The sequence below is a fragment of the Chroicocephalus ridibundus genome, chromosome 4 (genome assembly GCF_963924245.1).
Source record: "Chroicocephalus ridibundus chromosome 4, bChrRid1.1, whole genome shotgun sequence".
Lineage (NCBI taxonomy): Eukaryota > Metazoa > Chordata > Aves > Charadriiformes > Laridae > Chroicocephalus > Chroicocephalus ridibundus.
Genome location: NC_086287.1, coordinates 46601173 through 46614155, shown reverse-complemented (window position 1 = coordinate 46614155; position 12983 = coordinate 46601173). Strand labels below are relative to the sequence as shown.

At 40.6% G+C, this 12983-nt stretch overlaps 1 protein-coding gene across 6 annotated transcripts in view; it reads left to right on the top strand.

Annotated features, from left to right (window-relative positions):
- The window catches only part of AMBRA1 (autophagy and beclin 1 regulator 1), a 137876-nt gene that overhangs the window by 37623 nt on the left and 87270 nt on the right, over positions 1-12983 (top strand). For all 6 annotated transcript variants that reach the window (XM_063331897.1, XM_063331899.1, XM_063331896.1 and 3 more), the window contains one exon: positions 3489-3671. In XM_063331897.1, the coding sequence (XP_063187967.1) occupies positions 3489-3671 (183 nt within the window). The remainder of the gene's footprint in view (positions 1-3488; positions 3672-12983) is intronic.

Here is a 12983-nt window from a genome sequence, read left to right as displayed (position 1 = left end):
TGTCCAATAAATACAGCCGGCTGGATTGGATATCTGGATGTAGCTGAGGACATTGTGCTGTATAGTAGCTCTCTATTGCTTAGGATGATATTTAGAGCAACATACTTGAACTTTACTAATGCTAGCAAAACGTATCCTTCCCTCAGTTCCACTTCTCACTGGCCAGCCAGCAGCACTGGGTGCCTAGAGAATGCACTGCCTCTCGATGACGTGGTTGTTGGATGAGACAGAAGCTGTTCGGTTCTGATTTTTGCACTGCAGCGTTTCTCCCACTCAGTGCCTTGTTCTGTGGCGGTCATGTGTGGCAGCATAGCCTCTCCTCCTCTGAACCATCTGCTCCAGTAAATGGGGTCCAGTCACCTCAGACTAGGTTAATTTAGCTCCTGTGATGTTGTCAAATGCAGCTTACTGTCCTGTGAACACAAACTTGGTTTAAGGATTACTGCATAATCTCTACGTGTGTTTTGCCTCTGCTTTGTTAGAAGCACAGGTGAAAACTAAATGGACTAGGCAGCCTCTGTGACTGGCATGACTTTGGCCAGCTGGTAGACTAACTTTGGTCAGGGACTGATTTACAGTTGTGTTCAATAGCTGAATGAACTGAAGAGGTATTTTTAACATTAATCAGTGTTTCTTATGCCGCTTTGCAGCCTTCTCCTCCCCCCGAACAGCTAAATCTCTTACGCTGGCTCTCAGCTCTGGTTCTGATTTGTGTCATAACTGTATTCCAAAGACAGATTCAGCCTGAGAAATACTTTTTTTTTTTTTTTTCCTCCCCTGCATGCACTCATCTGCAAGATTCATTCCTTAGCCTATTGCTTTGAATATGTTTCTCCCCTGCCCTTTTGTATTTTATCCCTCGCACAGTTATCTCTGGGTATCAAACGTAAGCTTCTTGTCTTCTCTTTGGAAATCTTTTTCACAGTCTATCTGGTCTACATACCATGTGCTGTTGAGAAGCTGAATCTGGCATCTTGTCATCCATTATGGCCAGCCTTTATTGCCTACTCTTTCTTGTTCTTCTAACAAGTATCATTGTGGTTTTTTCTTGTGATGTGCTACATAATTTGAGAAGACTGAATGTCTGCAAAGCTCATTCTTAGTATCCTTCTGTAAAACTCACCATTGGCGTGATATTAGCAAAGAAAAAAGTTTCAATGATTACAGTGATGGACTGTTGAGATCAATCACTATTCATGTATTCCAGTGTTGCCTTGTTTCCGTATTGCTTTCTTTCTCTATGTGCACATATTATGCCGTAGACTTATTTTTAGGCGTAAACAGAGGCTTTGGCTTATGGGAAAGGCCAAAGAAGACAACAGCTCCTCATTTATGAGTGCGCTGCTGTGATGCCTTGCTTTTTTATACTTGGCCTATTAAGTCTTCAGGGGAGTAAAGACAAGTGCTGTGTTTGTACGGTGCAGCCTTCTACGTTACATAAGCATGAACAGCTCTAACTCATCAAACAGTGCATAAAAGATCCAGGAGGAATCCAAAACAAACTGAGCGTGTGGTTCCCCTTACCCTTTTGCTGCTTATTGACTTAAGTTGTTAGACTCCTGAGCCCGTAGTCTGTCTACTAAACTCTTCACAAGGATGGCAACCTAGTAGGGTACAGGGAGCTTACCTTGGGGAAGATGCTCTCTCTTAGTGTCTACGTGACTTCTAATTCCTTCTTTCTTGCCACCTTCTCTTTTGCTTATATGCCCTGAATGTATTGTGGAATGGGAGATTGAATGTCCTCGATGGGTGTCTGCAGCCAAAACAACATTAATACAATCTATCCCTTGAAGAGTTAGTACATTTCTTTCATGCTGCTCTGGGGAGCAGTCTCTAGAAATACTATTAAATGTAGTTTTCCATTGAAATATGACTTTAGGGATAGTAGCAGAGCACTTTATCAGATCTGGTGTGATTGTTTGCAGCTCATGCTGTTGTGGATGTGAAACTTATCCATATCCATAAGCAAAATCTTATTCCCAGTACGTTCCCGTAGAATCAGCACAGCTGTGAAAGGGAGGAAAAAAAAAGTCTTCTAACAATCATATTGTCAGAGGTGATTATGGAGTTTTGCATTTTTGTTGCTGGTTGTCGTGTAACACAGTGAAACTGTGTAGTATTGGTCACTATAAAATTGAACGTATCCTTAAGAGTCTTCATGCCTGATGGTGAAGTCCACTGTAAAACAAATTTAGCTTGAAACTGTGTTCTGAAGATGGGTAGCATTCCTGTAAGGCAGACAGGTTACCTCTCTTTGCGATTGCATATGAGTATATTTTCATCTCTAGACTATCGCCAGGAATTAACTGTTCATTTGAGGTTTTTGTTTTTATTTTTCTTTGTTTAAAGCTGTTAACACTTTCATTTGTAGATTAAAAATTAGGCCTGCTCACTCCATTATGGGTCTCTTGCCCGTGGTGCCTTTGCAGGAAATGAGATTGATTTTGTTCTTTTTTTATTCAGTGCAAGTTATCAGGCTGGTACTTCCCAGGATCATAAAAATACAAACACATTTATGGAAGGTGGGGCGGGCAGGGAGCCAGAAGTTCAAGGAATAGACAATTGAATGTCTAATTACTTGGGAGGCGTTGTCCTCATCTTCCCCCCCCCACCCCACCCCCGAATTAGAGTTCAAGTCTAAGCCAAACAAGGCTAAAGAAGTGATTATTCAAGCATCTGAGGTGTCTGGACTTTAATACTGAGTAATTGTGTTACAGAAAGTATGTGTTAGGAGCTGTGGGTATATGCAGGGTAGGAAAAGGAATGTGTTTTTACCTGTCTAGCATCAAGGAAAGGGGTAATACTGTCTAGTGATAGTTAATGCAAGCAAAGGCCAAGTTATGCATGAGAGCAAATTAAGAGTTAATTGCAGGGGAAAAGGTTTTCTTTCAGGTGGGATGCAAGGCTTCTCTTATATATTTAGTGCATCTGATGAAATTGCCACTATCTGAAATCCCTACCATTTGGATTACAAAGTAGTTAAACAAAGCTGTTAAACCTTTCTTTCTCCTGCTTGATACTTTAGGGTACTCCACAAGTACCCTCAAAACAACAGCACCTTCCTTCAATATTTATTTGAACACTGCCGCTGTTTGGTATTGCAAACAGAGTTCACATTGGGAGTGATCTTGATTCTTACCAGGAATGTTTGCTGGAGTTGTGTGAACTGGTAATAAATGAAACAAGGGGCTCCAAAGAGTCTTGAGAAGCAAACTTCTCAGTGCTGTGGATGAGCTTTTTGTCTATAGGTACTGTGTAGTGCTTCTGTTTGCACAGCAAGGGATTCATGTGGGAGTATAGCGTATAAAGGGAAAACTACTTTTAGTTGCTTGCTTTGTTTACTGTGTCTTACTCACGGATAAAATACAAACAGCCAATTTTGTGATAAGCTGCTACTGTCCTGGCACTTGGGGCTCAAAAGGAAAAATAGGACTGGCTGTCATCCTATACTTGTGTAACGAGTGTCTGTATATCTATCTCTTGCTCAGGTTGTCTCCTGCTGCATATTATGCTCAGAGGATGATCCAGTATCTTTCCCGGAGGGACAGTATTCGACAGCGCTCTATGCGATACCAACAAAACCGTCTCCGCTCTTCCTCCTCCTCTTCTTCCACTTCAGAGAACTCAAGCCCGTCTGTAGAGGGAAATGATCTGGAATTTGAAGATTTTGAGTAAGTGTGCATGCTGCCTTGCCCTCTTTCTTGAGCCTGTTGTCAGCACAAGACTGCTTTGTGGCTTCCTACTGTTTACCAAAGACATCTCAGGCTTCCTGTAGGAATAGATTAAGTTAAGTCATTCAATCAATAATTAGAGCAGTGATTGCTACAAATGGGTCTTGTCATTTCTGTTATGAAAATTAAGGATGCTTTAGGCTACCTTGAACACATGAGGCTATCTCAACCAGATTTAAAAGACTGGTTAAATAAAGAAAAGGAGAATCTTTTTCTCCCACGGAACAGATGGGGAGTCAAGAGTTTATTAGAGCCTTCAAATCTTGAGACAGAACAGGAACCACGCAGAAGTTCTGCAGGACTTAGTTTTTTGGTTTAAGGCTGTAGGACACAGTCAAACACGTTCTGTTACTTTTACTTGCTCTGTCTGTACAACTTTGTCAAATCAGCTAAAATTCGTGGGTTTGGTTTTGCGGAATACTTGGCGATTGTGAATCTGTGTTAAGGCTTAGTTTCCTGTAAGGAGAGCAAATGGCCTCTTGTGTCAAAGTGAGGAATGGTCCTGCACGCAAACTTTAGAACAGCACTCATGTAAAACTCTATTTCTTTCTGAGGAGTTTTCCTGACAAGCTTTTAAAGTCTGCTCTTCAACATCTGCTTTTGAACTTCTAGTGATACCCAGTGTAATCCCAGCAAACAAATTTATTGCAAACCCTTTCCTAGAAATGGGAGTACAGTAGTGGATTGTTTAAATGGCATGGAGACCAATAGGGTAGGGATTTAGGTTAAAATCCGTTTTAGCAGAAAAGAGAACATGACCTTTTCTACTCTGTCTTTGGTTGTTTCCTTTTAAATATGGGGTTTTCCATGGGTACTGTAAGTATTTAACTGAATTTTTTCCCCCTTTGCATATATTGCGTTTAAAACATAGGGTGATTCTGAGCACGGAGGTAGTATGGTAGGGAGGTGTGTTTGAACAGGGCTGTGAATTCCTCAAAAATAGGGGCTTTTTTGTTGCTGCTGCCAGCAGAGGATGCTGTCAACTTTGCTACTACCGTAGCTTTCATGTTCACTTGCTTCAGTGGCACATACTTGAGATGGCATGATGTTAAAGTTCCCTGTCCTTTGTGTCAGGACACTGGGAACACTAGGTATTCCCAGAAAAGCAAGATATTAATCCCTTTCTGACTTTTTAAGTCGTGGTAAACTTTTTCCCCCTGCTGGAATGTTATTCTGTGAAGCTGTCATTTCATGTTCCAGCAATTAAATATTCAGAAGTACAGGGTGAGTGAATGTCTTCCCCTGTCATTATGGCTTTGTTTGTGTAAGATGTAAATGAGGGGAGATAATGCAGAGGAGTCAGTGCCTGGTAGCTTTCCCCAAACAGCTTCGTGGTCTGGAAGAGCAGAAACATGGTGGCTGCTGGGCCCATTTTGTGAGGTGGGTGCGTCACAAGCACAGACCTTAATATTTCCATTATTCTATTTCATTTGTCTGGGGAGGCTTGTTCTGCTGGGATGAGAAAAGATGGTAAGTTCTTCATTTGTAGAGCCAGGCAAATGCCTGCAGAGAAGTGTGTTCCCCTGCAGATAATATTCACACAGTAAGAGCACCCAGTCAGGAAAGCGATTCAATCAGCCATGCTAAGGTTGTCTTTCATTTCATACTGAGCGAAAAGAAGTGTTTATTCCTTACTGTGCAGTGGCTGAATTTGTTGGTTGAATATTTCATATTGAATTCTGGTCTGTGCATTCAAGACGTGCTGTCTTTTTCCTTCTCTGCTTCATTATTTCTCCTGGCTGATTAGAAGGAGCTGCTGTGCGGGGGTCCTTAGAGCTGAAACTTGTCTTGTGACTCATTTGATTTCTTCTGCTGACACTTCACAATGAAATCTCTTATACAGAATTCTTTCTTCTTTTGGCTTCTCTATCCCTCCTTCTTTGCTGGGCAGAGTTGTGCATTTCTTCATGTATTTCTCTCTTGCCCTGATCTAGATGCGCTGCCTTCCCTGCTTGTCCAAATCTGATGTAGGACAGGGAGCTGCTGCTGTGTCTAGCTGCCTGCAGCTCCCTGCTCATGCTTTTCTCCTGGAATCCAGTGGGGTTTTTTATGTTATTATTATTTTTAATTTAAAAGCCATAGCAAATTGCCATGGTGCTTTATCTTTCTAAACTGGTTAACGTAATTGGTAAATATTCTCTCATCTTTCATTTTCATAGAGATCAGGAGGAAGGTATAAGGGGCATTAAACACCAGTTAGTTTTACTATTCATAGAGCTCTGGGCAAGGAGTGAGCCCTGTGCTTGTGCAGGGTGCCTGGGAGACAAGCCTTCCTCATCTCTCATCTTTTGTGGGGTTCTGAGGTTTTTTCTCCTCTGTGAGTCATGACTGTATCTTTTCAGCTTTGCTTACCTAATGACCTAGTAAGGGGCATGAAAAACCTGGCCTCTGCATTGTTTGTGTGCATATGGCCTCTAAACTTAAGCTAAAGCTTCTCTTCCTGAGTGTCAGGCTGGTGGTGTCATTTTCTCCGTGCAATTTCTCCAGAATCTCATTTGAATTAATTCATTGATACATTTAGTTTGTGATAGCAATAGCAGTAGTGTTGGTATAAGAATGTGAAGTAGAGTGTTTTTTTTTTTTTTAATAGGTATTAGTAATATACTTCTATTACACCAGCTTTTATGGACAGGGGAGGAGGAGGAGGAGGGAGACACAAGCTATACCTGTGTTATTTGGTCTAATAAGATGTTATCTCTCTACATGCGCTGACTGTGTTTAACCTGTCACTGTTGTCATCTTACTGCTTATTGACTACAACTGACAACTGTAAACTTAGTCATGTCTGCATGAAAGCATTAATACTGTTTGTAATATATATACAGATCGTAATATTAGGTTATTAACAGATAAATTGATATGAGTGGGTTTTAAGCTTAGCTTTAGCAGAATCCTAACCTGAAATGCAACAGCTTCTTATATTCTGGGATAAGAATCTCTGAATGGAGAATTAGAACGCTTTAGTCTTCCAGCATAACAGGTAAAAATAGATTCTTTATAGACAAATCATAGATGTTGCACTTTCTAGTTTCAAGGGTTTTTTTGAGTGTTTTGTGTTTAGGTCACATGGTAAACTTAGATTTATAGAGCTAAACTGTGTTTTCTCTTGATTTCTTCAACAAGTTTGACTGGGTCTCTTCTACAGACTTCCTTTAGTCTAGAACAACCCTGATGCTGGAGACTCTGGGTGATGCTTCTCGGACTCCTCAGATATTGCAAGCTAACTTTTTTCATGTGTAATTCTAAATCCATCACCATAATCAGAATGTGAAGGTGTTTCTGCGGATAAATTCTGGCCATCTGTGTCCCTTTTTGTCTGCAGTAAGCATGGGAACAAATACAGATGTGTTTTATCTGTCAGACTGAGAAGCAGATGCATAGGACCGTGCACCACCTCGCTGTCTGAAAACCTTGCTCACATCCTTCACTACACTTCTGTAAAGGCTTTCAAGCCAAGGCTAAAGGTGTGACTGTGGCTGACTCTTCTTTCTTGTTTTGAGAGTGGGCTGCCTGGTAGAATACAGATATGAAGGAGCTTGGAGATTATACTCTTTTAATGTTGGCATCTTTTCCCCTTTCTATCCTCTCCTTTTTCCTTCCTTCCAGGAGGATCTGTGCCAGGGTGGATCCATTCAGTTGTGCCATTGTCACAGACTAGGAAGGTCTTTATTATGTCTCTACAACAAGAAGGGGTTTACCTCCCAGGCCTGAAATCTTGTTCTGGTGTTTTATCTTTTTGATTTCTTTTGAGATGCCACTGAGCACCCAGACAGAGAATATGAGCACTGTAGACGCTGTTTTACTGAGACCATAATGGGCGTTTTGGTTTTGTGGAAGGCAGGCTCTTGCTCACCAGAGATGATGAAAACGCTTACGAAAGCTTACAAGATTCAAGGTGACCTTATTTGACTTTATTTGTCAACTTAAAATCCTTTTGTTTAAGGCATGTTCTGGACCAAGACTTGTGATTTCTCAAATGGCCAACTTGCAGGGATCTCTTCATAAGTGCGTAAGATACATGAGTATCTGCCATGCCTGTCTTCTGCCATTTTTGGTTGCTCTATTGATACTGTCACAGCAAGAATTGCCAAATCTAAGTTCCTCCAGTAGTCTCTTGCCTTTAAATGTTCTAAGATCGCAACTTGCCAGCTGACTGCCACTGTGTTAAAGCTGTAAGTCTTACTTCTGGTTTCTTGAATATGATTTTTGTTTATTTTGGAGAGTAGTGTGGTAGATTGTTTTTCTGCCCTCTTCCATAGGTGAAGTGTTTGGTTTAGGAGCCTGTTTTGTGTCATAGTTGGCGCTCCTCTTCAAGTTGGCATTTTGATCTAACTTTTTTATATATATTAAGGCGAAACGTGCACAGCCGATTAGACATTCATGTGACACATCCAGGCAATTACCCTTCTTTTGAAATGTCTTAATTTAAAGTATCTTTTCTTGTTAGCTGCTTTAAGTACTTTGACTTATGCATTGGTACCTGAAAATATTAATTAGGAACTGTCTGAACTGACATTACGCAATGAGAGAGAGAAGGGGAGGCAGTGGCTGTGGCAGCGTGGTTACTCAGTAGCATGCACTGGGGTTTGTAGGTTTGGCTTTGGATTTTGTTCTCCCTGTTGCTTCTCAAGTGGAATGGTGGGAGTGGGTGTTGGGGAGGGAGTTGTGTGTCATGGTGAGAATAAGCTTGTGGTTTGCTTAATGGCAGAGACAGAAGGCAATTTTGGAAAGTTTGAGTGAGGGGGGGAGAGAGGTTGGAGATTACCGGTTACTGAAATAAGTTCTTCCTAACCCTGGTGAAGGAACTCCATGCTCATGTTTAAATCCAATCTCTAGCTTTTCAGTCTGACTCTATATTGTTGTTTGCTAGGACACGGAGCAATGGGAGCACTAATCTGCAGAAATGTAATAATTCACAATGCACCTGCTGTTTTCCCTTAGCACACCAACTACTAAGAGCACCTGGGTAAAACTTGGACTCTTTGTATAGCCAGTCTTGGTCTTTACTGCTCTCCTTCCCAGCAGTTCACGGTGCATTCTCTTATTTCAGAGTGTTTTTTCCTTCCTGTGACAACCTTCAACTTCTGCAAAAGAAACTCCTTCAAGTAGGAGCCAGGTTTTCTAGGCAGGAGAAAGGAGAGATTGGAATGGCTAACATTTTTTGTGAGACTTGAAATAAGTATGGAGCTTTTGATTTACAGCTCCAGAACAGTGAGACACGTTGTGTTATTGTGTAGAGAAAAGTGTAGGGAATCCCAGAGGGTAAGGAAAGAGGTTTACTCCATAGGGTGACTATAGCTTAAGCTGGCACATCAGGATGGATGGGATACCGAGTGTTAAGTTCTGATAGGGCGTAGTGAAGGTGGGTAAGACAAATGACTTGATCATGTAGCCTTCTGGTGTAGTGGTAGAAAGGTAGCATACCTGAACCACAAGGTTTCTAAAAGCAATTAGGCTGGGTTTTTTCATTTTTCTCCTTGCCATCCCGATGTTTACATTTGAGGATTACAAAAGACATGGTAGGAGATGTGAGAATCTATATGGGCTCTTCATGTCACTTAAGTGCTGATAGAAATGGATTTTTAGGATCCACAATGCATCAGTATACTGCAGAAAAAGCAGCAATTTCTTTCTGGATGTCTTAGATGGCACAGTTTGTAATCTGTCTCTCTTGCTTGAGCAGCTACAAATAATATTCTCATTAGCAATTTGTTATTTAAGTTCAAATAAAGATACTAAAAGCAGGGTTGCTATTTGTTGTATGTATGTACCTGCCTTTGTTGTTTTCTTCCCAGAGCCCCTTCATCTGTGGTTTTGATGCTCTTTCCTGGCTCATATGGCTCTGTGTCATTGTTGATGAAGATGGACCTTCTCAAAACTGGTTTTCAAGGCAGACCTGAATTTTGTGGAACTTAGTGGTCGTTTTCTGTTGGTTTTTTTCCTCTTTGTTATAGGTTTCTGGAACAGTTAGCACTGGGATGTTGCTTCCAGATACATAGCAATTTATGTTAATTATATTCATCATCTTAAACACAGTTGCAGGCTAAGAATGCTAACAAGTCCTGGATGAATGGGAATGATATTGAGTCTACTCTTTGAACTTCATTTTTCAGGGATTAGTGAGAGTCTTAGCTTGGCTTGTGATCTACTCATAGTAGCCTGCAGCTTCATTTTCCCTATTCTTTTTATCTTTATCTTTTGTGACAGTCTTTTATATTCCCCTTATCTTGGTCTTAATGTCTAATAATACTGCCTGGATGCGGTGACAGGCAATGACTATTTCCTTGCAGCAGTACTGCAGGATATTGCTAACCTCTCCAGCATAATGTTGTTTTACCATTAAGTCACATTCCAGCAAGGCAAATGTCTTCGTAGCAGGGTGGTGAAAGAATGAGTGCCTTTTGAAAGATGACAGTTGCCAGAAAAGCTCACATCATATTCCATAATGTTGGTTGCCTGGGCTTGTAGAAAGAGTTTTGATGTCAAGATGGTACCCTTCATCCAAGCTTTTCTGCTACTTCTGAACTGTGTTCATTGTTTTCCTTTTGCTTTTATTTTGTGTCTGTGAAACTCTTAAGTCAAACTAGGTCATGTAGTAGGTGACTAGGTGACTTCTGGTGTTAATGAGAGCGATTAGGAAGCAAGCTGTTAATAGTTTGTTGCTGGCCACACAGAGCAGGCAGTGGTTAGCATTCTTCAAGCCTGTAGGTCTAACACGTTAGCATTGTTTGTGCAGTTACGTTTTCATTGGAAGAGCAGTAGCATAACACTGCAGTATATTATTTAAAAAAAAAAAGAAAAAGTTGGTGCTTGCTTTTGACACTTTATTCCAGTATTGAAGCCTAATGGGGCAGCTGATTGTATGTTTGCACTACGAACTGTGTTCAATGAGCACCAGTTGTGAAGTTTCCAAGTGGTTAGAATAAGCCATAGTGATGTTTACCCTAGTCATGCTCATGTTTGGATGAATGTTTGAGAATGGCTCGTTAAGGGGTCTCAAAGGAAGGGTAGTTGTAGTGCTGGATACCCTGGTTTATTATAAAACACTGAATACAGTGGTTTCCTTAATAGTCATGTACCAGGTCTAGGCAGGGGAGTGAGGATTCTCTTCCTTCATCTGGCCTCTGATGTTCTTGTTTTCTCATGACTCACTGTAGCTATGGGGAGTGTATCCATCTTATTCTAAAATGTGTCATCGATTTGCGAGCCCACCGCACAGTGAGGTGATTAAAATAGAGCCAACTGGATACTGCGCCTAGATAAGAATCAGTGCTTCGTTAGGGTTCTAAATCAGTTTTTCTCTGAAGCAATTAATCCTTGGCATTTAACAACAAGTGCTGCTGTTTCTTGACCAGGTGATAAATCGTCTCTTATGTGATGCTTCTCTGAAACACTTGATCTTTTGAAGTGCCATTTTTAATCTTGTAAATATATTTTCCCCTGAACAGCCCTCTGAGAGGTAATCAAGGCTGGGAAGTTTGTTTCCCTCTGGTCAGGAGAGCCATTAGTAACTCAGTGCTCTGCTGTTTTATAGGAAGTTTAGCTGATAAATAGAGATGAGTTTTCCCTGGTGTTCCTTTGAAAAAGCTGCTAGTGAAAGACTGGCATTTTAGCCTTCAAAAGAACATAGGAAGATGGAAAGGCACTGTGTCTTGGGTGACTTACCCAACTTCTCTATCAATTACTGTATTAAGTAGCTATGTTAAAAATCTATTCTACTTCCTGTCCCTCCAGCTGGGCATCATTGCTCTTTGTAGTTTCTCTAATATTTTTATTCTTCGGTTTTGTTTGGCTTCTAGTGTTATACTTGGGAGTTTGCTCCATGATCCTAATATGTTTAGTACCAGGAAAGGCTCTTCATGTAGCAGATGCTTCTTTTTGCTTAAATTTTCTTGTTTCTTGTTGTCTCCTTCTGTTCTGCCTTAAGTACTTTTGCTTCAGTAATGGTCATATCCTTCAAAGATGGGTAGGTAAATTTATATTTATACCTTTCATTTTTACCAGATTATGTATATTCTTTTAAATTGATGTTTTTGTTGTTCTAATGTGTGTGGATGTCAATACTTTGTACCCTGTGGACCAGCGCTTCTGACTTGCTTATTTCTATCTACTTGTTGAAAAAAGCCTCTGCTCAGAGATAAGTCAGTTGTCTTGAATCTTTTCTCTCAAACGTAATCCTGTTTTTAGGTGAGATACCCTTGTACTCAGAGCCATAAGTAGGGTGGTCCCCTTTTCCTAGGTTGAATTTACAACTTCTCCAAGACTTAAGGACTGTGAGTAAAGTAGCATATACTGGATGGAACCTGTATTTTTTTGTTTGTTTGTTTGGGAGACTAGTTCTACTGATCCAGGAGATATTACTCCATCTGCTATATTTCTCTGCAGAGTTACAATCAGCTTCAAGTATGGCTTTTCCTTTTGTCTTCTAAGATATCTGTATCTCACTGAGATATTCAGAATGTCAATGTTTCATTTATTTCATGTTTACCTCTTTATTTTGAGAGGTTTATTTCCTAGAAATGCTCCCCATTTTTCCTAACTTCATATTTAAGAGATGCTCAGGATCTTGCAGGATCAGACATTGGAAGAACTAAAGTTTTAACATCATCTGGTATTTGCTGCTTTTCTCAGGTGTAAAGCTGGCAGTTAACTTTCTGTCCTAGTGTTCCCAACACTGTATGTCCCTTTATCATCAGGATGGTGCTGGAAAGCGATCAATGCATTCTTAGAATCACTAGCAAATGTAATGTTCCCCATACCCCTTTTTTCCTACTTCTACACCCTTTGTGAAACATAGTACACACTTTGTCTTGTAGTTCTATGCAGGTCTTGTGAGTACACCCTTCTCAGGATGTGTGTCATCTGCTTTCATCGAAAGCAGCAGTGAATCCTGTGAAGTGAAGTGCAAGATTTCAGGATCTGTTGCTTCTTTAGTATGGCTAGTTTAATATGACGTCTTCCAGGTACCCTTTTTAGAGGATCTGGGGTCAGACTTGATCAACCTCTAAAGCCAAATAATTTTGCATTTTCTGCTAACCTCCTCTGAGCTCCTGATATGATCTTTGTGATACTCCTGCTCTCTGTGCTATTTCCTCTGAAGTAACCTCCTACAGTCTTAAAAAAGCTGAAAGCAAGTAAGTGGAAATACTTAATGTTTGAAGTACTGAGAAAATGTATTTTTTTCTGTTACAGCAAGATGGTGCAACTGAATCCAGTGCCAACCCTTAAGCATATTATAAGATGACACTTAAC